The sequence below is a fragment of the Macrobrachium nipponense genome, chromosome 29, assembly GCF_015104395.2.
Source record: "Macrobrachium nipponense isolate FS-2020 chromosome 29, ASM1510439v2, whole genome shotgun sequence".
Lineage (NCBI taxonomy): Eukaryota > Metazoa > Arthropoda > Malacostraca > Decapoda > Palaemonidae > Macrobrachium > Macrobrachium nipponense.
Window position 1 is genome coordinate 27,529,529 of NC_061092.1, and position 23,292 is coordinate 27,552,820.

The following is a 23,292-nucleotide window of genomic DNA, read 5'->3' on the forward strand; positions in this document are numbered from 1 at the left end:
TGTAAAACACCTCAACCCTCCCTCCCCGCCATCCCCTTCACCACCTCCCCCCTCATTGCCTCCCCCATTCCTCTTCCTCCTCCACGAGCCACTCACGCGCACGCCTACTATAACTCCTTTAGAGGTGCTGCTTCGACCCTCCCTTTTTCACGGCGTTCTACAAGGGGACTTGAGTTTTAGGCTGAAATCATCCTGTGGATTACATTGTATTCTCTTTTATGTATATATATATATATATATATATATATATATATATATATATATACATATACATCACCGTGACATTTTATATACACAAACATTAAGCCTCAAATGTCGTTAAATATCCAGTTCGCTTTTCTTCGGGAATATCACCGAAGTTGAATTATACCTGATGAATGATCTGTTCTCAATAATTCTCCATCGATGACATTCCCGAAGTAGAGCGAATTGGATATCAAACGATATTTGTAGCTTAATGTTATGTTTATAAATTAATGTTTTGCGTAGAAAGCACGTATTCCTCATTTTTCAAATACCTTCATATTTCCTTTTGTTATGCTTTAAACGGATTCCACGCCCACGACTTCTGGTTGTGGATTGTAAACATTTTAGTTAAACATTCTTGTAAAATCAAGGACTGAGCCCATACTTTTAAAACGGCAAGGCACTCTACCGTATAATTTAGCAATTTGGGAAACTTAAAAAAAAAAAAAAAGTATACTGTCTTGCTGTTCTACTTGGTTGGAACGTGAAGACTATATAGTGTCAATGAACGCATTAGTCTTCATTTAACGATTGTTGCAGCTGCAGAATTGTATCGCTTCCAGTTTTAGTTCATAGGTAAAACTTTTTTTTTAAGATTTCGTTTTTATCTGTTGATAGCTGTTGTAATTCAGCAGGTGAAGTAGTAATTCCATTCTTAGAAAGGCATTGTCGCATTGTCATTAAGTAATGGAAAGTTTTTATAGCTAAAAAACACACATACATACCGTATATATATATATATATATATATATATATATATATATATATATATACCGTATTTAACTCTAGATATATCATCACCTTAGTATCTATTAAATACAATACTACCATAGTTCCATTCGATACTAATTTCTTGAAACTTGACTTGAGGGAATATACGCATATATATATATAATATATATATATATATATATATATATATATATATATAGATATATCTATATATATATATATAAAGATTTGAAGTCTGAGTCTTATACAGAGTATATCAACGTCCCTGGAAAAATTGCCTTTATAAGTTAGCGTCATTCAGTTATACACTGAGGATGTTATTCAGTCGAGTTTAATCGAGACCTGTTGTTGATCTCTCTCACTTTCTGTGTGTGTGTGTGTATGTGTGTGTGTGTGTGCGTGTGTGCGCGGCGTGTGTGTGTGTTCGTAGCTGAAATAGTGATAAGTTGAGAGAGTATGATTTATGTATGTATGTATATTCAGTATATTCAGTGGTTGCTCATCGGTAAGGTATCTTGACATTAGATTTCCCAACCGCTGTACTGGATGATAGAGTAAATCAGTCATTGCTTTTGTTAGAACGTGATGGTAGGAGAATAACTGTTTAATACATGGATTAAGTCTTTGAGCACAAAAGCCAGAATTATTTTTGAGTGTTCGACATTGTAAAGAATATTGAAACGAATTCATATTATTATTATTGTTCAAAAGTTGAACCGTATTCATTTGGAAAAAGCCCACAAAAGAAGCCATTCTCTTGAAATTTAATATGGCGTTCATTAGGAAGAAGTAAGAGAAGAGATCTCGCATATTAAGAAAGAAAAAATAAATTAATAAATAGATAACAAATTCACTAAAAAGCAAGAACAGTAAAATGCCGTTGGAAGTAATCACTCAAACAATGTTTGACATACTTCTAGCGTTAAAAACAAAACCTGTTGGACGGTATTATTTTTCCTCCTTCCCCTTTTACTGTAAAAACGAAGACAAAAACGCCTTTGTCAACAAACCAGAGCGCGTGCGTGGGTGTCACCCAACACCGGGCAAACAAGTGAAGACGAGCCGGGGCGCGTGCGAGTAAAACTTAGCCTAGATCCTCTTAATATTTTGGAGTACTTATTGCAGAATAGGGCACTGATCAAGGATTTAAATAAACAAATAACTAGTATGACGAACTATTAAATAAAGTAAAGCCAAAGAGGTTTAGATTTGTAAATAACAAGGGAATTCAGTGTCAGTTTGAATAATGTATTAACGGTATGAAAGAGAACAGCTATGAAGTAAAAATGTTTTCAAGTTATGTAGCTCTGCATCTAACACGAACGAACAGTGTAGTCTAGTGTGCCCGCAACTGTGTTTGTGGAGTGAGCGCCGTAGAACGAGGAACCAGTGTGTGTGTGTGTGTGTGTGAGTGAGTGGGTCCAGGATGACGGGATTGTGTCTTTTCATTGACATAATGGTTTGTTCTTAGAATTCCCCCATATATAATCGCTCGTGTCTATTTAAATTACTTTTATTATTTCGTAAATAATCTATAAAGGTTAGCGATGTCAAGACTCATTAGCTTCCAGGAAATGTTATCTATTTTAACTATTGGGATGTAGTCAGGCCCGTGCTATTTGTCTGCTTATATTTTAAACAGAGAAGTGTGTATAGAACATGACTTGCACGACGTTTATGTGTACACACGCAGGTGTTTAATCATATGTGAAATGCCGTAAAGATGATCGAATGTGTGGCGATGTCTATTTTGGGAAGCTTACGTCGTACTCTTGTCATTTTCTTTAAATATTTATTTTGCGATATTTATTCTTTATGGCATGTAATTCCTTTAACTTATCTCGGGAAACGGCGCTGCTCGTTTTACACAACATAAACTTTCCATTTTTAAACCACGACTGAAAAAAAATATTTTTTTTTATTTCAGTTCTTTTTATTTCACTCTTGAGCATCTCTCCTCAAGTGATTTCACCTGTCGTAAATTTCACTTTCCTACGACCTTCTGAGAGGGTAAACGCTTTCCCCCCCTTTGTCCTTGTCTCGCAAAAATGTGACTGAGGGAAAGTATCGAAAAGAATGGCTGGATTTTATTTTGAATTTGTTTGTGATGTGACTGAATGCACACTGAAGGAAAATTAATAGAGCCTTGGACTTTGCCGTCAGTTTCCTTTTTCTCTCTTGAGAAAAAAGCAAATATACAAAACGCTTTATGATCAGTGGAATGTAAAATGTAGGCCAAAGGCCAAGCGCTGGGACCTATGATGAGATCATTCGGCGCTGAAAGGGAAATATAAGTAAAAAGGTTTGAAAGGTGCAACGGGAAGAAAACCTCGCAGTTGCACTGCGAAGCAATTTTTAGGAGAGGGTGGAAAGTAAGATGGAAGAAAGAGAATTTGAAGGAAGGTATAATTGAAGGGAATGAAAGGGGTTGCAGCTACGGGTCGCTGGGACGCCGCTAAGAACTTTACACAATGCTTATAGTGCAGGGCGTGAGGTGCACTGACGACACTACCCCTTTTAGGGCAATTTAAGAACAACGATGATGTTACTAGATTCACTAGAACACCCAGTCACCTAGAAGGAAAGTGAGAGAGAGAGAGAGAGCTCACCATGAATTTACAGTACTAAGTACATTATCCGGTTATCGTGTGGTTAGGCTTTCACCAAGAGGCGAAAGTGTTCCTTTCCCCGTGTTATGTTCAATTGATCTGCGAAATGTTCATTATTTTTATATGTTATATATATGTAATCTTTAAACATACTCATGGTATATCTATGATAAATTATATCATGTCATAATTCCTAGAGTAACTCCGCTTGTGACCAACAGGCTCAAGGAGAAATATATACTAACCCAATTAATCTTTCCTTTACATAAAAAATTTAAGCTTTTGTTCTCCTGTTTTCATTATATCTGTAAATTTCATTTACCCTTCGTAATATAACGACAGCAATGTATTTCTGCTGTGTTGAATATCGTGACGAGAGACCATTTATATAAAAAAAAGCAAAAGAGAAATGCATCGCCATGACCGTAACCTCATGTGTAGCTTAGTCCATTCAAGTTTTTATGACCATGACCGCATGTGTAGCTCAGTCCAAGTTTTTTTTTATTTATTTATTTACGTTCAGATTTGCAAGATGGCAACTTTAGGAAAAGTTTCTAATTCACCATATCCATTCCTTGATTTTTTTCCGGTAAAAATAGATTTTTTCCCGGGAAAAATAGTTCGACTGGCATTGACCTTGTCCCTGTTTTTTTTTCCCAAGCTAAAGTTTCCCTCTCATTATTGAACTTCCCGTTCGTAATTGCGATAGACTTTCCAGGCAGACAAGCATCGAAGACCTTGAAGTTTGTTTGATGACCCACATTTCGGTTAAAACTTGTAAAAAAAAAAAAATGTGTTAGTTCCACAGAAACTTTCCCCTTGCTTCGAAATTCGGTTTTCGTTTGTAGAAGGCATCTGATATATTTAAAATGACTGCCTTGAGAGAGAGAGAGAGAGAGGATATAAACTATTATGTTATTTTTGATACACTTCGACGCGCTAGTCACTAAGACCTTCCAGAGAAGGTGACGAAAATTTCTCTTAGACTTCTCAAATCAGAGACGTTTATTCCTACGCGGAAATGTCACTTTGTTTTCAAATTAAATAATGCAACTTCCTCACTTTTTCGTTCCTTAATCGTATCATTATTGTATCTTTTAACAAAAATTATGTAATAAGTAGCCAGGTTAATTCGTTAAATTGAAATTTAGCGTTCTTCAGCCAGACCGTGTTATTGTAATTTGCTTTCAGCGTGATTTAAATCTGTCTTGTTCCCCGTACCCGTAGGGGGTAGTGCCGTCAGTGTACCTCAGGAGGTGCACTGTAGGCAATACTTAAGGTTCTTTGTTGCGTCCCTAGTTTCAACCAACTTTTTCATTCCTTTTACTGTACCTTCTTTCATAATTTCTGTCTTCCATCTTACTTTCCACTCTCTCCTAACAATTGATGCAGAGTGCAACTGCGAGGTTTTCCTCCTGTTACACATTTAGAATCTTTTTACTCTCAAACCTTCCCTTTCAGTGTAGAATGTGCCTCAACACAGGTCCTAGCGCTTGGCCTTTGGCTTAAACTCTATTCTGTTCTATTCTAAGCTTTCTTGTCTTTCCTGCGAAGGCTGCTTTCTTGCATTCATTTATGATAGTTACTGATAGTTATCACATCGCCTGTAGCCTCTGCGTTGAGTCATTACCACAGTAGGATTATTTACAAATCTGCTGTCATGCTGTTCGCACAAGTGACTGACCTTTGGGGGAAAAAATACTCGAGTGTTGATAATCTCCATGATGATGAAAATTATGATTTTTTTCAGCCGTTCTGTTGTAAGCTAGTTAAAAACTGCCTTATACTTTTTATATCCCTGGCGTCAACGGGTTCAACAAAATATGCTAATTCTGACAGCAGGCTTTTGTTAAATATGATACTGAATACAATTAGGTCACATGGAATATTAGTGAGTCTTCGGTGGGGCTCGTTACGACGTGCTTTGTATAATGGACTTTAACTTAAGTGAAGAGTTTATGCCATCATTCTTTCTGCCGACTATTTAGCACCATTTTTGTTAACGAAGGAATTTTCAAAACAGTTATCCAATACCAGAGTTGGTTCAAACAAATGTGTCTGTTAGGAATTGGTATATAGAATTTAAGCAGGCAGGCGAATTCTGGGACCTATGAGGTCATTCAGTGCAGAAAATAATGTTGGAACAATTGTCAGGAGAGGTTGAAAAATAAGATGGAAGGAAGAGAATATGAACATAGGAATGAAAGAAGTTTCAGGTGGGGGCCGAAGGGACGTTGCCTACAGTGCTCCACATGAAGTGTACTGATAGCACTGCCTCCCTGAGGGATGTCTCGTAGGAAAAAGCAGTGAAAACCCTTCGCAAAGGAAGGACAGTCACTGGTGTGGATTGTCGAAAAGGGTCTGGTGAAAGGCTTCGGGTATTTATCCAATTTACTTTTAAATTTTATGACCGCCGAGGGTAAATTTCAGTTTTGGTGTTTTTAGTCACGTCTTTTGGGAATGAGATTATTATATTGTAAAGAAGGAAAGTATGCAAATTATGTCCGGATGTTAAAAAGAAGAATGGGACAGTCTGACAATTAATGAAAATTTATGATGATTTTTTTTCCTGATATGTAGTGTTCTCAGTCAGTTGCCGTTGAATATTTTCGGTCACATATAACTGCCCAAACATGGTGTCAGTAGCGTACATTTTACCTAGCTGTTCCTTTTTACTGTGGAGACAGTGTACTTTTACAATATTGACCCAGTTGGTTAATGATGCTAAAAAATAAACTGCGTTGTATTTCTAATATTTTATGCTAATTTACAGAAGGATTTAATATAGTAAGGCAGATGGAAAGTGTACCGGATGTTTGGGGAGGGGGGCGGGGGTGATGTATGAAAAAAGTTTTTTTTGCGTTTACAAAACATAGGAATGATTTAGGATATTGTATGGTGGATAAACGCCTCTGATTAGAGAATCGCAATTACCAATTGCTTTCCAACACTGTTGGATGAAAAATAAATGTTAGAATATTCATTAAAGCCACAGTAGAAATTACCTAAACTATTTTCACTTGTCTTTTATTTCAGTCACGTCTGCTCGCTCTCTCTCTCTCTCTCTCTCTCTAAACATGCATACATACAAATGCGTGTCTCAGTGTTTGCTGAGCTTACATGAGAAAGCATGTGTAAATGTATATATTATATATATTATGCAAATTGCTAATAAAACATGTTGATGTAAACATATGTGCGAACGCTCCAGCGTGAAAACAGGTCGTAACAGTAAACTACCCCGTGTGTATACTACAGTAGGTCAGCAGTCGTAGAGAGAGAGAGAGAGAGAGAGAGAGAGAGAGAGAGAGAGAGAGAGAGAGAGAGAGAGAGAGAGAGAGCCAGGGGCTACGCCCTCTTTCATTATTTGTCCCGTCGGCGGACGCTGCGGGCGACGTTTAATTGTTAACTAGATGTTAATTCCATGACGCCATCGTCATTGTTAGTATTCTGGATTCCAAGGACATTCGGTGTTAGAACCGGAACTGAGAGAGAGAGAGAGAGAGAGAGAGAGAGAGAGAGAGAGAGAGAGAGAGAAAACACAACAAACTTTTATAAGTGTGACATTGGTAAGATGGCATCAAATGCTGGGGTTTGAGAGCAACAGTCTAGAGACATGGCAGACGTGGAGAGAGAGAGAGAGAGAGAGAGAGAAAGAGAGAGAACGCAATAAACTTAATGTTAACGTGACTGTGACCAAATGACATCAAACGTTGGGCTTTGAGGTCAAAAGTGTCGAGCCGTGGCTGACCCACTCGTAGATGAGAGGTGATGATATCATAGCTATTTTAGAAGAGGCCTCTTCCTTGGAAGAAAATGACGTGGCGCATTTTTCCCACTAGGACCATCCTTAACTGCGGTTATTTTCGGGTCCATTGCCTAAATACTGCCACCGAGACGGCGAAAATTTCTTGTCCCGTCAAAAGTTCCATGAATGAAGGAGGTCTGTCTGTGAATATGTACGGCTTGCTAGAGGGTCTTCCTTTTTCCTTGTTATTTTTGTCATTACTTATATTTTGATTGTAGTGTATTTATTAGAACTCTCGACATTACCTTTGGGGACAGTGTTAGAATAATGTTAAAGGCTGAAATGAAATTGGGTATCATCATACTGCCAAATTATTAAGTTCAAGGTGACAAAAATTGCATGAGAGTCAGCTGCGGTCGAAATTGAATTCACTTTATGGATTTGGGTAAATTCAAAGTTGAATACTCGGTTTTAATTGAGACCCAAAAACATCCAAAACCATGTTGATTGATTAAGATCTTAGGAGAGAAATTTTGCTCATGAAAAATATCAGTCAAATTGAACCTTGATTGAAGGTTAGATTTCATCCTTGAGTATTAGCCACGAACAGGTGCGGCTTTGAAGTATATCGGTTTGTGAAGTCAGGAACAGTAATTTCAAAGCAAACGCAAGGTTAAGGTAAGTATAGAGACTTAAATGATATCCTTGCTTTTAATATGAGTGGCTAAGGACAGACTGTAGTCACTTCTCTGAAAATATTTTTAGAAACTCTTGGTCCTAAATGTTTGACAGTGTTCCATTTAAATTTTGGATTAAATTTGTGATTTCAAAGATTTTCGAGTGTTCAAAATTGCCAAGATGAAGATCTAATCCTGGCTTTCCAGTTTTAGCTACACACACGCATACTACACCACTGAATAGCGAGACAAACAGACAGAGGAAGTTTGAGAGGGTTGGCAGAGTAAATATTTTTTATATATTTCACATGTGAAAATCCTTTTAAATCTATGTATTTACTTATCTATTTTGGTTTGATGTTAAATTTTTATACGGCGTCAATAACCTAGTCCTAGATGTTGTGACGCCCGTTTTAGTAGCCACAAACCAGTCACTCAGTCGTTCAGCTTCAAGAAGGATGTTACACTCAGGATCACATCCGAAAAATACTGGTTTCCGATCTTCATACGAGTCTCGCTCTATCGGAAAACATCTCCGGGGTTCTCGAAATTTACAGCCATGACTAGGAATTATTCTAGTCATGATTCACGCTTGGTTTGCCAACTCAGGGAACTCCAAACATATAGATCGTTTTGACGGTTCGAATCCAGGGAATCGTCGATGTCGTGAGAATAATAATTTCTTCTTCTATTTTAGTCATTGTCGTTTGGGAAGGACAACCATTTCTGAATCATTCTCATCAGTGACGACTTCTCTCTGTGTCGTCTGTTTTCCTTTTTGCTACAGAATTCTTGGAACAGCCCTATCTTTTATTGCCGTTGGTTTTCATTGTGAAATTATTTCCAAATGGTTGCACGCTGTTTTAAAAGTTGGCTCTTTGTGCCTGAATCTCATATTCCATTTCATTTCTGTGTTTTGAATTTATATATATATATATATATATATATATATATATATATATATATATATGTATATATATATATATAATATATATATATATATATATATATATATATATATATATATATTTTAAGTGCATTAGTTTTCACAGATTTTGTTTGAAACATAAACAGTAAACTCTATCAGAATGCTGACATAAAGCTAAACCTAATGTATATGGAAATAAGACGAAACAACAAACAACTTGGCTCATACGACCACAAAGCAACTCTTTGATCATCCAAGCCGAAAGACTGGTTCTGATCAAGTTTATTTTTATGTTTGCTGTTAGTTAGAAAAGTTTGAAAGGATATCTCTTTGTATAGATCATGATGCTTTCATTTGTGGTTATTCGGGGTAATTCTGGATGACAGTCTTTTGAAGTTTCGTCAGATTTAATTGATATAACAGTCCAAAAATAGGTCCAAGGTGTATGTAATTATAAATGCTATACACTTTTTCGCTCTTGAAAATTTACTTGGCTCCCCAAGTTGAATGACAGATTGTGGGCCAGTTGTAAGTTACTTTCAACTGTCTTCATTCTTTTAAATAAAAAATATATTTGGCTTTGATTATAATTTCGATCTGTATTTAACTTGGATATACCGCTAATATTTTTTCTAATTCAGCCTTATTTATCATGTGTCCTCCAGGAAACCAAATTTCAGACATTTGTGAAAAATCAGTTCAGCTGATGCAGCCGTTACTTCTAGTGATGTCTAAAAGAAGGTAGTCTTTCCAAATATAATAATAATAATAATAATAATAATAATAATAATAATAATAATAATAATAATAATAATAATAATAATAATAATAATAATTTTGTTAAGAAATTCACACTGATGAGGAACACCGTTCAAGTGTTCGGAAGTCTTTGTTTTATATTTTTACATAAAATATATTTTTATATATATATAATTGTGGATATTTCTTGAATAATAATAATAATAATGATAATAATAATAATAGCATGGATGATAATGGTATCTACATTTGGGCCTTCAGTTAACAATAATAATAATAATAATAATAATAATAATAATAATAATAATTAATAATAATAATAATAATAATAATAATAATAATAATAATATCTACATTGTAAGATTTGGGCCTTGAATTTACACACCCACACACTGTTCTCCGGTCATTTATGCATTTATGCATAGCCTTTTTTTTTTTGTAACTAGCTGAGTTAAGATGTACCCGTCCGGTTGTGTGGAAGACTAAATATAGCTTTGACTTCATCTGCACCTGAGCAATCATGTTTTGAGACCTTTAGTAAGACAATCTTGTAAGAAGGTTATATCTGTGACATTTTGTATTTGTATGTAGTCCAAGTTACTATTCAGAACTGTAGTTTTTATCTAGAGATTTAATGAAAAACAGTTCTGTGTCTTGTTTCAACTACTTTAGAAGTTCAAGCGAAGATGCAATGCATTACTGCCCTAGTACAGTTTTTGTATTTTGATAATTTACTCACATTTTTAGTTATTTATTTGTTAATTTATCTCTTTTTTCTAATAATTGATCTTATTTTTCTGTTTTCCCCTTTACCTTTTCATACTTCTTTCGAATGAAGACCATATTCTTTGGAAGTTTCTTGAATTTCAATTCAATAGCCCCTTTGGTGGGCTTGTTCCATACGGATAGGGTTCATCTTCTGAATAATAATAATAATAATAATAATAATAATAATAATAATAATAATAATAATAATAATAATAATAATAATAATAAGACCCCCCTTCCACAACAGCATCATGCTAAATATTTGACTTCTGTAGATAAAACTAGTAAATTTACGTCGTCCGTGAACGAGAGGAATTTCAAGTAGAAAAAATCACCGCTTATGAATTCAAGCAATTTTCACTTCCAGCTGCGCTAACCCGCGGATGAAATTTTTTGGGGCGACTGTATGAAGTGTGGGCTACAGGGTCCTTTTTAATAGATGGAGAGGATTGGGTGAGTGAGTGGGAGGGAGGGGAAGGGGGAGGGGAAGGCGTGAAGAAGAGGAAATCACCCAACATTGAATACCTCCGCCCACTCATCAATTTGAGTTTGTTAAACTAAAACGTCTTATCTTCGTGTGTTTTTCGCATCTTGAAATCAGATGTGTGTGTGTGTGTACTCGAGGTTGTTTTATGGGACGTTCAGGATAGCAAGAGTCCGTGCTGGCACAGAAACAACTGAAACTCTGCAACAACAGAAACAGCAACGATAAGAAATCCACTTGTTGCTGGCGTGGAAGTCAAGGACAAGCCACGGGCCTCATTTAGGAAAAACGCTTGTTCTGCTTTTTCATTTTTGTTTGTTTCCGAGTCCTTTGCTTGAAATGCTTTATCAATAAATCCATTGACCTTCAGTATATAGCATAGATGGCCTACATTAGTAGTAATTATACAAAGTGATATGAACTTGACTATGCAGAATTATCTGCATTATACTACTCGGAATTTTGAATTGTGCCATTCTTCTATATGATTGCAAACTTCAGGTTATATATTAGATGGAAGTATTATTATTATTATAAGTAAAATAATTTTGATGATTAAGGAAGTAAGCTGTTACTTAGTCATGAATTCAGGTGTCTACCCTTTAACCCCTTTTAGTTCTTGGTGATTTACCCAAACCATCCTTTGTCTGACTTGAAGAAAATTACAAGAAGCTTCTATCATTTTAATAAATACGCCCGTCGGCTCCCTCGCTGTTTTCATGTTTATCATAGGAGTACCACACAGTACCCTTTTGAATACCTCCCTTTGTTCTTCCTTCCCTTCGTCAGATTCCTCTCAATTCCCTTCTGAGTCACCCTCATCCAGTACCCAGTCATAACAAGGTGGGCCATAAGCATCTGAGTCAGTGTATATGTAGGGTAATGGATGATGCATTCTCAGTTTCTCGGCCCAGATCGCGAGTGGCATGCCAAAAGGTTGCCGAGCTATGACTCAGATGATTATAATTGCCTTATTCCTGTGTCTAGCTTGTTGCTTCAAGTATGGTTAGGCCGTTGACGAGGGCAAATTAAATTTTTTTTTTTTTTAGCCTCTCAGAATACCACCTGCTTTTTATGCGTTCTCTGTGAACTTGTATGTTGATTCGCTTACTGTCTAGTTCAGACTCGCGCTTGGAACTTTCTTTGGCTGCCAGGTACAAGTTATTGATTATAGTAATACAATTCTTTTACGCGGAAGTCATGGAAAAATTTTAAATGCAACTTCTGCGCACACTTGCTACGTTGTCAGTGTTCGTGTTTGCCATAAATTCCCGTTGAAGCCTTGGCGAGTGGGAGAATTCTCCTTTTCTCGTTTGGTTGTTTTATCGAGAACTTAAGAAAATTAAACGAGCCTCTACGCACATGTCAGTTTGGCACGTAAGAAACTTTGTCTGTTGAAAGAGTATCTTTTTTTGGAAATCATGAACCGTAAGTCATAACACCAGTATTTACTAAAGCACGTGACAAGTCAAAGTAAGATTTTGAGTCTCGCCTTCCAGTATCACTGTAAATACATGTAATCTACATGGTTGCAAAAAGGAAATTTTTACATGGCCATGTTTCATGTATCTACAGAAAAGAGGAGGATATTAATACCACCTACAATTTGCAGTTTGTTTAGTCATTGTTGAAATTTCAAATGTCTAAATGCTTTGAGCATTCCAGGACCATCTTGTTTTAATTAAATGCCCTTGAAATCGTATTTTTTGTTTAAATTAAAATAAGATAGGCCAACTATGTAAAATTTTGTTCGTGGAACTTTCCGTCTAATCTTTTTCTCAGGCCTAGCTTCCGTATTCTGTTTAAACACACTTGCACACACACACACACACACACATATATATATATATATATATTATATATATATATAAGCGGAATACCACAGGAAAATGATAGGCAGAAATCCATGCGCTTTCGTCTTTACTGAGACATTCGTTCCTTGACAATGTTTTAGTAAAGACGAAAGCGCTTGTATTTCTGCTTATCATTTTCCTGTGGTATTCGCTTATTTAATGAAGTCACGTGCACTCTACTGTGATTTTTTAAGCATATACATATATATATATATATATATATATATATATATATATATGAAGTGTGAATACTTGCTGCCCTGAGCTGGGCTAGATGTCACAACTGGGATATCTCGGAGCATGATGGCAAAGCATGTAGCATGTATATAAGTGTTCGCGATAACTTCAATATCGTGAAGCTTATAAAAATATGCTGGTCACTAACGCATGAGATCACAGACGGAAAGAGCAGTATACGTCATCTCCGTTATAACGTACGATTAACACGTTTTAAGGCGAACCCACATGTGACGCAATCGTTTGATATTTGGTGGTCTCATACTAATACCTACGTCATCATTACGTCACTGTTGCTGCTTCCAGCCTCTTGTTTGTTTTATCAGAATTTTTCAGTAAGGGGGTTAGTGCCGTCAGTGCACCTCATGCAGTGAACTGTAGCCATTAATTAAGGTTATTTGCGGCGCCCCTTCGGCCCCTAGCTGCATCCCTCTTCATTTCCTTTTACAGTACCTCTGCTCATATTCTCTTTCTTCCATCTTGCTTTCCAACTCTCCTATCATTTGTTCATAGTCCAACTACGATGTTTTCCTCCTGTTACACCTTTCAAACCCTTCTACTCTCAATTTCTCTTTTCCCGATGAGTGACCTCATAAGTCCCAGCCCTTGGCCTGTGGCCTAAACTCTATATTCCATCCAATTTATTAGAGAATTAAGATGAAAATGTTTTAGATAAATAAGAAAAAGCAGGTGAATTGTCCTAAGGGTGAAACGGATACAAATCTGGATTAAATATTTGCAATCATTTCGGAAGTCGATTGACAGAATGGTCTGTGTAGAATATATTAGAATACAGAATTTAGGCCAAGGGCCAAACGCTTAGACCTATGAGGTAATTCAGCTCTGAAAAGGAAACTGAGAGTGGAAAGGTTTGAAAGGTGTAACTGGAGGAAAACATCGCAGTTGCACAATGAATCAATTGTTAGGACAGGGTGGAAAGTAAGATGGAAGAAAGAGAACATGAACGGAGGTACAGTAAAAGGAATGAAAGGGGTTGCATCTAGGAGCCGAAGGAAAGCTGCAAAGAACCTAAGTAATGCCTACAGCGTACTGCGTGAGATACACTGACGGCACTTACCCCTCCATCAGAGGTGATGGTCTTTGTGGCATAAACAATATAAGATTCAATTTAGAAATTAAATATCTGTTGAAACAACGAACGGTGGATTTAGCCAAACTGAGCGACATGTTCCAATTTATTCGCATAATGATTAAAGCCTTATTTTCTAGGCAAGCACCGAGGTAGGCACCTTCGGGGGTGACTGCGGAAATTCACTCATTAAAAAGCAAAGTGTATGGCAGGACTCCAGATAGGATTTCTCATTAGCTTCGTTATTACCCTTAAAGAGGACTCCCCAAGAAACCTCCTTTCCGCTAAACTAGGACGCTAAGGAGACGCCCCTCTAATGAATGGGCGTTACTCACTCCCACTGCCCTTCCTTGGAGGACTTCCTTCAACCTGGTGAACGAAAAGGGAGGTTGTAACGCTTGTCCTCTTTCCCTCTTCCCCCTTACGATTTAGTAGTCTCTCTCTCTCCTATATACATATGTATATATATATATATTCTAAAACTATATATGTCTTAATATATAATATAGATATATATATATATATATCTATATATATATATATATATATATATATATATATATATATATATATATATAATATATAGGGGTAGTATGTTAGCAGATTGCTTGAAGTGCCATTATTATTATTATTATGCAAGATGGTTGAGAGTCGAGTGGTTTTTATAATGTATAAAGTTGTACTTGAGTTAAAGACCCTTTGGGCAACCCTATGAAACCTACCTCTCTCTCTCTCTCTCTTAGTTCGTGGACGGATATCTGCATTGATATTGTAGTGCGTTTTTCTTGCAGATTTTTTCAGTGGCCTTGGAATTTTTTCAGTTCATATTTAAAACTCTCTCTCTCTCTTCAGTTTGTGGACTGATATCTGCACTGATATTGTGGTGCATTTTTCTTGCGTATTTTTTCAGTGGCCTTGGAATTTTTTTCCGTACATATTTAAAACTCTCTCTCTCAGAAAATAAAACAACTCAAAACTTGACTATTGATAACCTTCTTTTACGTAGAAGAAACCCTATATGCGAGGGGTAGGAAATGGATATGGAATATACAATTTAGGCCAAAGGCCTAGCGCTGGGAACTATGAGGTCATTTAGCACTGAAAAGGGTATTGAGAGTAAAGGAGGTTTTAAGGATGTAACTGGAGGAAAACCTCGCAGTTGCAATAAGAAATATGGTTAGGAGAGGGTTGAGCAAAGTAAGATGGAAGAAAGAGAATATGAACGGAGGTAGTGTAACAGGATTGAAAGTTTGCAGGGAATGTTGTTAGAAAATTGCAATTGAAAGTTAGCACACTTGATAAATACCAGGCAGTTGCACGCCAAAGGCTGGATGTTGGTCACTGGATAGACAGTGTTCACGACGTTTCTATAAAGCCAATCGCTGAATGTATGGATTTCCGACAGAAATTACGATAGGGACTTGAACACACCCACGTGTGTGTATTTTATGTTTGTATGTATGCATGCATAATTGTATTTACGATATATAATTATATAATCCGCTGGTCGTTTGGTCACCTTACTTGAGCAGGTATGGTTTTGGCCAATGCATGGATGGGTTTTTGCCGAGACATCATCGTTGGCTCATAGGCCTTTGAACGTTACCCAAGGGACAGTTGAGTGGAGCAAGCAGCCTCATCCCTAATACCTGCTTAAACCACAATTGTAACTTCCTCTGGGACTTCTTTCTCTAAAGAGGACTTCCGGATGTATGGTAGAAAAAAATTAAATTTAAAAAAAACAAAAAATCCTTGTGGGATTTAAAAAAAATAGTAATCGTAAATGCAAAAAAAATCTTTGTAGGATTCTGAATGTGATAGAAAGGAAATCCGCAGACGGACGTCACTGCTACGGGAAATGAGGAGAATGTCACTTCTTCGTGAGTAATAGGCTGTGAGAGCCTCGTTGATCGTCTTCAGGATGGGGCATGACACAGGATTTGGTCAGGATCGCCTCCTGCGATGAGTAATCCCGATGCCACAGGATGCAGGTCGTCCTGGGGCAGCATGTGGGGTCGTTGTGGGTAATTCAGTTAGAGCGTGACTAAAGTCCTATGATTGATGGAGTCGAGGGCGAGTCACTGTTGTTTGGGTCGGAGAAAAAACAGCTGTGTTGACCTGGCGTACACGTGATTGTGTTATGGGCATAACGAGGAGGCTTTTAACGCAATGTGGTTGGCTGAATAGCGGGGGTTTCGTAATATTTTTTTTTTTTCGCCAGATAAGAGCAGAATTAGAATTCTGAGCAAAGGCCAATCGCTGGGACCTATGAGATCATTCAGCGCTGAAATGGAAATAGACAGTATAGGAAGACCTCGCAGTTGCGTTATGAATCAGTTGTTAGGAGAGGGTTGAGGAAAGTAAGATGGAAGAAAAAGAATATGAATGGGGGTACAGTAAAAGGATGGAAAAGGGTTGCAGCTAGAGGCTGGTGGGTCGCTGTAACGTTAAGTAATGCCTAATGCAATGCACCGCTTGAGGTGCACAGGCACTAATCCCCAGTGGGTTTACCATCAGAATGCATGAGAATTATATACTTTTTTATTTGTTGCATTTAGAGAGCTCCTTTTATCGGCCCTATATTGAAAAAATATCGAGAGTCTGCTTGGAAAAAGGATTTGTGTTTTAGCACATTTCATGAGAAGACATAATCCACAGGTTTCACGATCTAACGATTTAGAATTCAAGCTGTAATCCTAAGCATCTAAACATTGTAATAAAAGATCGACGCAGCTTATAGCTGCCTTAACCCAGAAAGGCATTCCTCAAGGTGCAATTGACCTGACCCAGAAAGGCATAATTCCTCAAGGTGCAAATGACCTGACTCTGAAAGGCATTCCTCACGTAGCAATTGACCTAACCCAGAAAACGATTTGGTAGGAAGATTCGAAGAACCGAAGTCACTCGGCAGACGGACGCATTCCACGCGAGATATTCCTTCCACCAGTAGTAGACATTTAGGCCAATCGATTCGATTTTCTATTGCGTCTGTAGAGGTCCGTCTGGAGAACAGCCGAGCCATTCGCCAGGTTTACCTTCAACGTTCTTAAGAAGCCTTCCGACATTCTTTGGCATATACGAGTGAGGCAGCAGACACTTGACTTCGTTTGGTAAGTGCTGCCACGTTATTTGATAAGATGAAGTAAGGAGTCATCCATCCCTTTCCTGATAAGATAAAAAACGGAAAGGCTGTCGGTCGTCATTTCCACGCTTGAACCTTCCCGGAAATTATATAACGTCCGGATCCTACTCTCTCTCTCCCTCTCTCTTGTGTGGAAGCATTTATAAGTTTTACTGCCTTATTGATTACGGATGAAAGTCACGAATTGAGAAAGAAAGTTCCAAGCTTAAATGCCGCTCTGTAAGTAGACTTTAAGATTTGTGTATTTTATCTGGAGAGAGAGAGAGAGAGAGAGAGAGAGAGAGAGAGAGAGAGAGAGAGTCCCCTCTCTCCGGCAACCTAAAGAGAGGCACGTCTATCAACAGAACTCCATAACTCGTGGGTATCCTCCGAGGAGGAATGAAGACTTAATATTTTCACGAACGTAGAGTCCGACATAACTGAATTATCTTTGATAATAAGATAAAACGGTTGCACTTCTTTATGAACGTTGGATCTGCCTTCATGCAAGTTATCTTATAACATTACTCACGACACGAAAATAACTCGAACTCTGCACCTGTTACTACTTACTAGTAGTACTTGGAGTCAAAAGGTTCACCAGAATTACTCACCTAAGACGGTTTGACGTGACCTCAGTGACTCTTTCGTGTCTTACCCTGCTCTGCTGTTGCTACAGCCGCCTGCAGCAGAAGCGTATAAACAAAACTCCTGTGGTGAGCACATCCTATCGATTTTCCTTCTTCCTTTATTCGCCAAAGCGTCGCCAAGGGCCTGGCTACGGAAAAGGTTAGGGCTGGGTATCACGATTTGCTTGTAGTAGGAGGGTCACCTTGCATTTGAATCCGTATGATCTCTCTCAATTGTGTCAAGCCTTGGTTTGGACTTGAATCTGCCAGATTATGTATCTTTTTTGTCGATTTCGTGAAGTCATGAATCTCACGTAGATCGGTAGGAATGTCTTTCGTACACTACTAGTGCTTTGGGCTTTTGCAGTATTTGGGTCACGTTATTAGGTCAATAACCTAATTGCAACTATGCAGACACCCAAACATCATTTAACACAGTCGAATTCTTAGTTACATAATAATATAATTGCATAAAACTTCGTCTAATTTTGTGGAAGTTGTCAAATACATTCAGTGTAATTTTATCATAAATTCACAACAGAAATCAATACAAAGTTCAAACTACGTTTCCGTGGCGAATAGAATGTCCGGCAATGAGGAGTGCGTCGCAGGCATTTAAATATTAGTGATTATATATCGATTTTGTGCTTGTCCGTGGAATCGAGTATTATATTACAAATCAACTTTTAAAGTGCCATTCAGGTGTAATTGTTATTAGGGTTATTAACAACATTCATCATGCAAGAATGATTTCCGGTTGGAATGTATAAAAGAAATAAACATAAATGGGCCAAGCAGAAGCAATTCAGGTATGTGTTCACATACACATACCAAAAATATTGAGTCTGTCTGTCTTCACTCTCTCTCTCTCTCTTAGTGAAGGTGGATGGACACGCCCCTCTTCTGTTTACAGAGTGCAAGGAGCATATGTTGTGATCGTTCATAAACAAATCTTTGAGGCAGGGGGGTCAATTCTAGACCCGATTTCCAAATATACAGGTTGATTTTATTCAAGGTTTTCATAAGGGTGTCTCACTAGTCACCAGTTCAAACTCTTCCCCCCTCCCCCACCCTCACCCCGCCATGGAGGAGGCTTGCCCTATTTATTTGCAGGCGAGATTGCGTGAGTATTATTGTTGCTATTTGTTAGACAGGATGAAATGTCAGCTGGTTGCAAACCCAAAGCATCGGACACAACAGTAAATTAATATTCATCACATAAGGACACTTCCGTTCCACTTTTGCAGAAGCATGGATACGTGATAATACACACACACACACACACACACGCTTGCACATGAGTGTGTTTATATGCGTATATATATATATATATATATATATATAATATATATATATAATATATATTATATATACTATATTATATATATATATATATTTTAAACAGACTTGTCGTAAGCCGCGATAAATCCCGAACGAATAAAACATGTCGTCTTCTCTGTGAAGAAATAATCGCTGTAGCATTATCAGAGATGACATCATACCCAGTAATACTCGATATTCGTGTCTGACCTCTGAGAATCACGCAAGGGCCGACCACCGGTAAATTAGTAGGAATGTTTGCAGTTGCAATAAGCAGCAACACTTGCATGCGACTGCGGTCTCCTTCCAGAACTAGTTATGATTTTGTGTTATCGCTTGTTATTATAGAAGTAAACTATTGCAGCCTTACATTAAAAAATGATACATACGTATGTATATATGTAAGATTATAGTATATAACAATACACATATGTATAGTATATTTAGTTATTTTACATATATATAATATAAACTATATATGCATACATATATATATATATATATATATATATATATATATATATATAATATATAAAAATTCAAATATATATATAATATATATAATTCAATTTATTCAGTGGTCAAGGAGTTCCAGTTTTAGCTAAGTAGTGAACATATTTTCCTTTTCTTTCCCACCATTATCCCTATATTAAGGGGTCGGTTGCCTGATGCGCCTTCTCCACTGCCTTCTATCAGAGGCATAATTCTCCACCAGACCTCTTCTCTCCATATCTTCCTTCACATTATCTCGCCATCTAATTCTCTGCCTCCCTCTTGATCTTCTTTCTCTAATAGGTTCCTCCCAAGCCCTCTTCACTCCCTCCTTGTCATCCATCCTCAACACATGCCCATACCATCTCAATCGCGACTCTTATCACCTCTGTAATCTTTACTAAGCCTGGCTGCCTTTCTTATGTCGTAATTTCCCAATCTCTCAGGCAACGATATTCCCATAATTCACCTCAGCATTCTCATCTCTGTTCCCTTAAGCTTTACTTCCTCTTTTCTTCTTAGAGCCCATGTTTCTGCTCCATACATTAACACTAGTTTTGTCACTGTGTTGTATATCTTGACTTTTAGCTTGATTTGCATTTTTTTATCACACTACTCCAGCTACCTTTCTCCACTTCCCCCATGCAGCTTTTATCCTACTGTCAACTTCAGCCTCACATCCTCCCTCTTGGCTTAAAGTAGATCCTAAGTATTTAAACTTTTCTGCCTGTTTTATAATCGAGCCTTTTCTTTCGTGTATTATTATTCTGTCTTTATCTTCCCTACTGCTCAGCAAAACCTCTGTTTTATTTACATTCACCTTTAAGCCACCCCACTCTAAAGATTCCTGCCATTCGTCAACGCTTTTCTGTAGGTCCTCCTTATTTTCACCAGTAATCACCAGATCATCGGCATACAACAATTCCCACAGATCTTCAATCCTGATCGCTTCACTCAACACATCCACTTGGTAGTTATTCGGCGGTGGTGGGTAGCAGAGAGAGAGAGAGAGAGAGAGAGAGAGAGAGAGAGAGAGAGAGAGAGAGAGAGAGATGGCAATAACACCGTATTCGTTAAATGCCTCGTGATAACAAGATGGTAGTAAACTCGTGAAGCCAATGTCTATCGATACTTTTTTTTTATAGTACATCTGCTGGATTGTATTTCAGTAAAATAAATAGTTAGAAAGGAAAAAAATAATAAATGATTTAACTTAACATTCAGTTTTGATGTAGTTTACGAAAGCTAGTCTCCCGAGCAAATCAGACTTTTCTGAAACCAACAAAAGGCCGTTAATTTTGGTTCCACACAAATAAACCATCTCTCTCTAACTCTCACGGGAGATGAAGTTGACCTTGGCTATACACAAAGGGTGTATATACAGGTGTAGGCGGATGACTTGGAGATGTCTCTCTATCCATAGCCCCTGCCTCTCCCCTTATCCCTTAATACCGACACCATAACAAGAATTTCTAGCAAAAGGCGAAAGTCTCCTGTTTGTATGAATAGTCTGATTTTAGCCGTTACCCTGATGGCAGGAAGTCATTAATTTGTGCCGTATTAAGTAAGACGACTTATCTCTATTAACTGCACTGTCAAAATGTCATAACTCTCTCTCTCTCTCTCTCTCTCCCCCTCTCCCTCCCTGCTATTGCATTTGGAGATTGCGTTATGCATTTTTTAATAGTGGGACCATCGATTTACGTTAACATTTTAGTTGGCCCTTGCCGGGAAACGCCATCACTATTTTCAATTATAATTTCAAAATGCCCGTACATAAAATACATCAAGTTTACCAACCATGTATGTTCTTTTTTACCAGGAGAACGACCAAAAGTAGCAGGATTATTATGAAGTTATGGTAGATTTTTGAGAGATAAAATAAGGCTAATCGCTAAGTTGCACTTCAGCTTCATTGTGTGTGTAAATTCCATTGTACCTTAGTTTGTGTGTGTGTGTGTGTGTGTGTGTGTGGAGGTTCCAAGTACTTGAACTCGCTGGCCACACCCACCCGAATTCAAAGACAGCAGCAGCACAGCACCCCACCCGCCCGCCCGCGTCTGAAAAGTAGGTCTAAAATGCGCGTAATTTTAAAGAGGAAATATGTTCCTTTAGTTATCCCCAAGTTTTCAAAGTTAAAAAATACAAAGCCACATTTACCAATAGAGCTCTGTACAATTTCACAGAATCTGCTTTAGTGTCCATGCCGGGTGTGTAAACATGTACCTATTTAAAGCTCGTAGAAAAAAAAGAAAAAAAAACACGTCCTACTTGACGAAGAAATCCTACCTCGCTCGTATCTTCCAAACCACCTGACAATGAAAATTCAGCACACTGTACAAACTAAATTGATAACATTGAATCTAAATTAGTAGATTTGTTAAAAATATATAATTTATAACGAACAAGTTTTTTTTTTAACTACAAAAATTGATAACGCCGGCAGATTTATTAAAACATAAAAAACTGATTATGCGCGCAGATTTATTAAAAAAAAAAAACTGATAACGTGTGCAGATTTATTAAAAGTTGTAAGTAAAAAGCTAGCTTTCAAAGCTGGTCACCCATACCATGTGAGCCGCGGACATACTACAGGTGTGCTAAACTCGCAATCTGCTTCACTTATTCACCTCCATTTTTAAGACATCTAGAATTTAACTTACGATTTGGACCACTTTAAGTCCTCCGCTGAGAGTGCAGAGAGCCTTGATGTTGAAAGTCAAACCCATCTTGAAGAGGTTTATCGAAAATATAATGCCACGACGTCACGAGGAGAACGCGATGTTAACGAACGCGGTTATCACTTTGAAGCTTGGAAACGTTGCCTTCCGCCTGATATCAGGCAAGTTGTCGTTGCCACAGAGTAAAAACTGTCGTCCGGCGTGGAACAATAGTGCATATCAAGACTATTACATTATAATGCATCTCGTATTACTGTTGTGAAGCCCTAAGGTTTTATAGTTCGTTATTCTTATTATTTAGGTCCCGTTTCCTAATGTTCACCTTGTATGAATACTTTATATAAACATAGTATGTGTATCTGACGTCTGGCAAGGGGGCTAGCTCAAGAGGGTGTGTCGGTTTGTTTCGTCAATCGTCAGGAAGGTGAAGGCGTAAGTTGGAGTGGTTGGTCAGGATGAAAGATGACGTTATTATGACGTGGCATTTAGTGCAAGGGTCAGTTTAGAAGAAAAACAAAAGGCTTGATATTCACTAAAGGAAGAGGATATGACCACACTGGTCTGGAAGTTTTTTTTTTATCTAAAGCGTAGGAGTCTCATCTGGCCAAACGTGTTTGGCGATATCAGTATATATATATATATATATATATATATATATATATATATATATATATATATATATATATATATGTGTGTGTGTATGTGTGTGTGTGTGTGTGTGTAGATGTATATGCACACAGTAGATCACTATTCAGACTTGGCATTACTGTTAACTGTAAAACTGACAATAGTTGCTACCCCACAACCATCTGCAAGAAACATCCATAGCACCTTCCATATTGTATCAATGTCTGTTATATAAAAAGTCTTTTCTAGGACCTTATACCTTAGTCTTTCCCACATGCATGTAACTTTTTA

At 37.5% G+C, this 23,292-nt stretch overlaps 1 protein-coding gene across 1 annotated transcript in view; it reads right to left on the bottom strand.

Moving 5' to 3' along the window:
• Positions 1-22,520, bottom strand: part of LOC135206211 (uncharacterized) — a 32,911-nt gene extending 10,391 nt beyond the window's left edge. Inside the window, exon 1 of the mRNA XM_064237548.1 lies at positions 22,357-22,520. Coding sequence (XP_064093618.1) covers positions 22,357-22,422 — 66 coding nt within the window. The 5' untranslated portion in view covers positions 22,423-22,520. The remainder of the gene's footprint in view (positions 1-22,356) is intronic.
• Between the last annotated feature and the right edge of the window lie 772 nt (positions 22,521-23,292).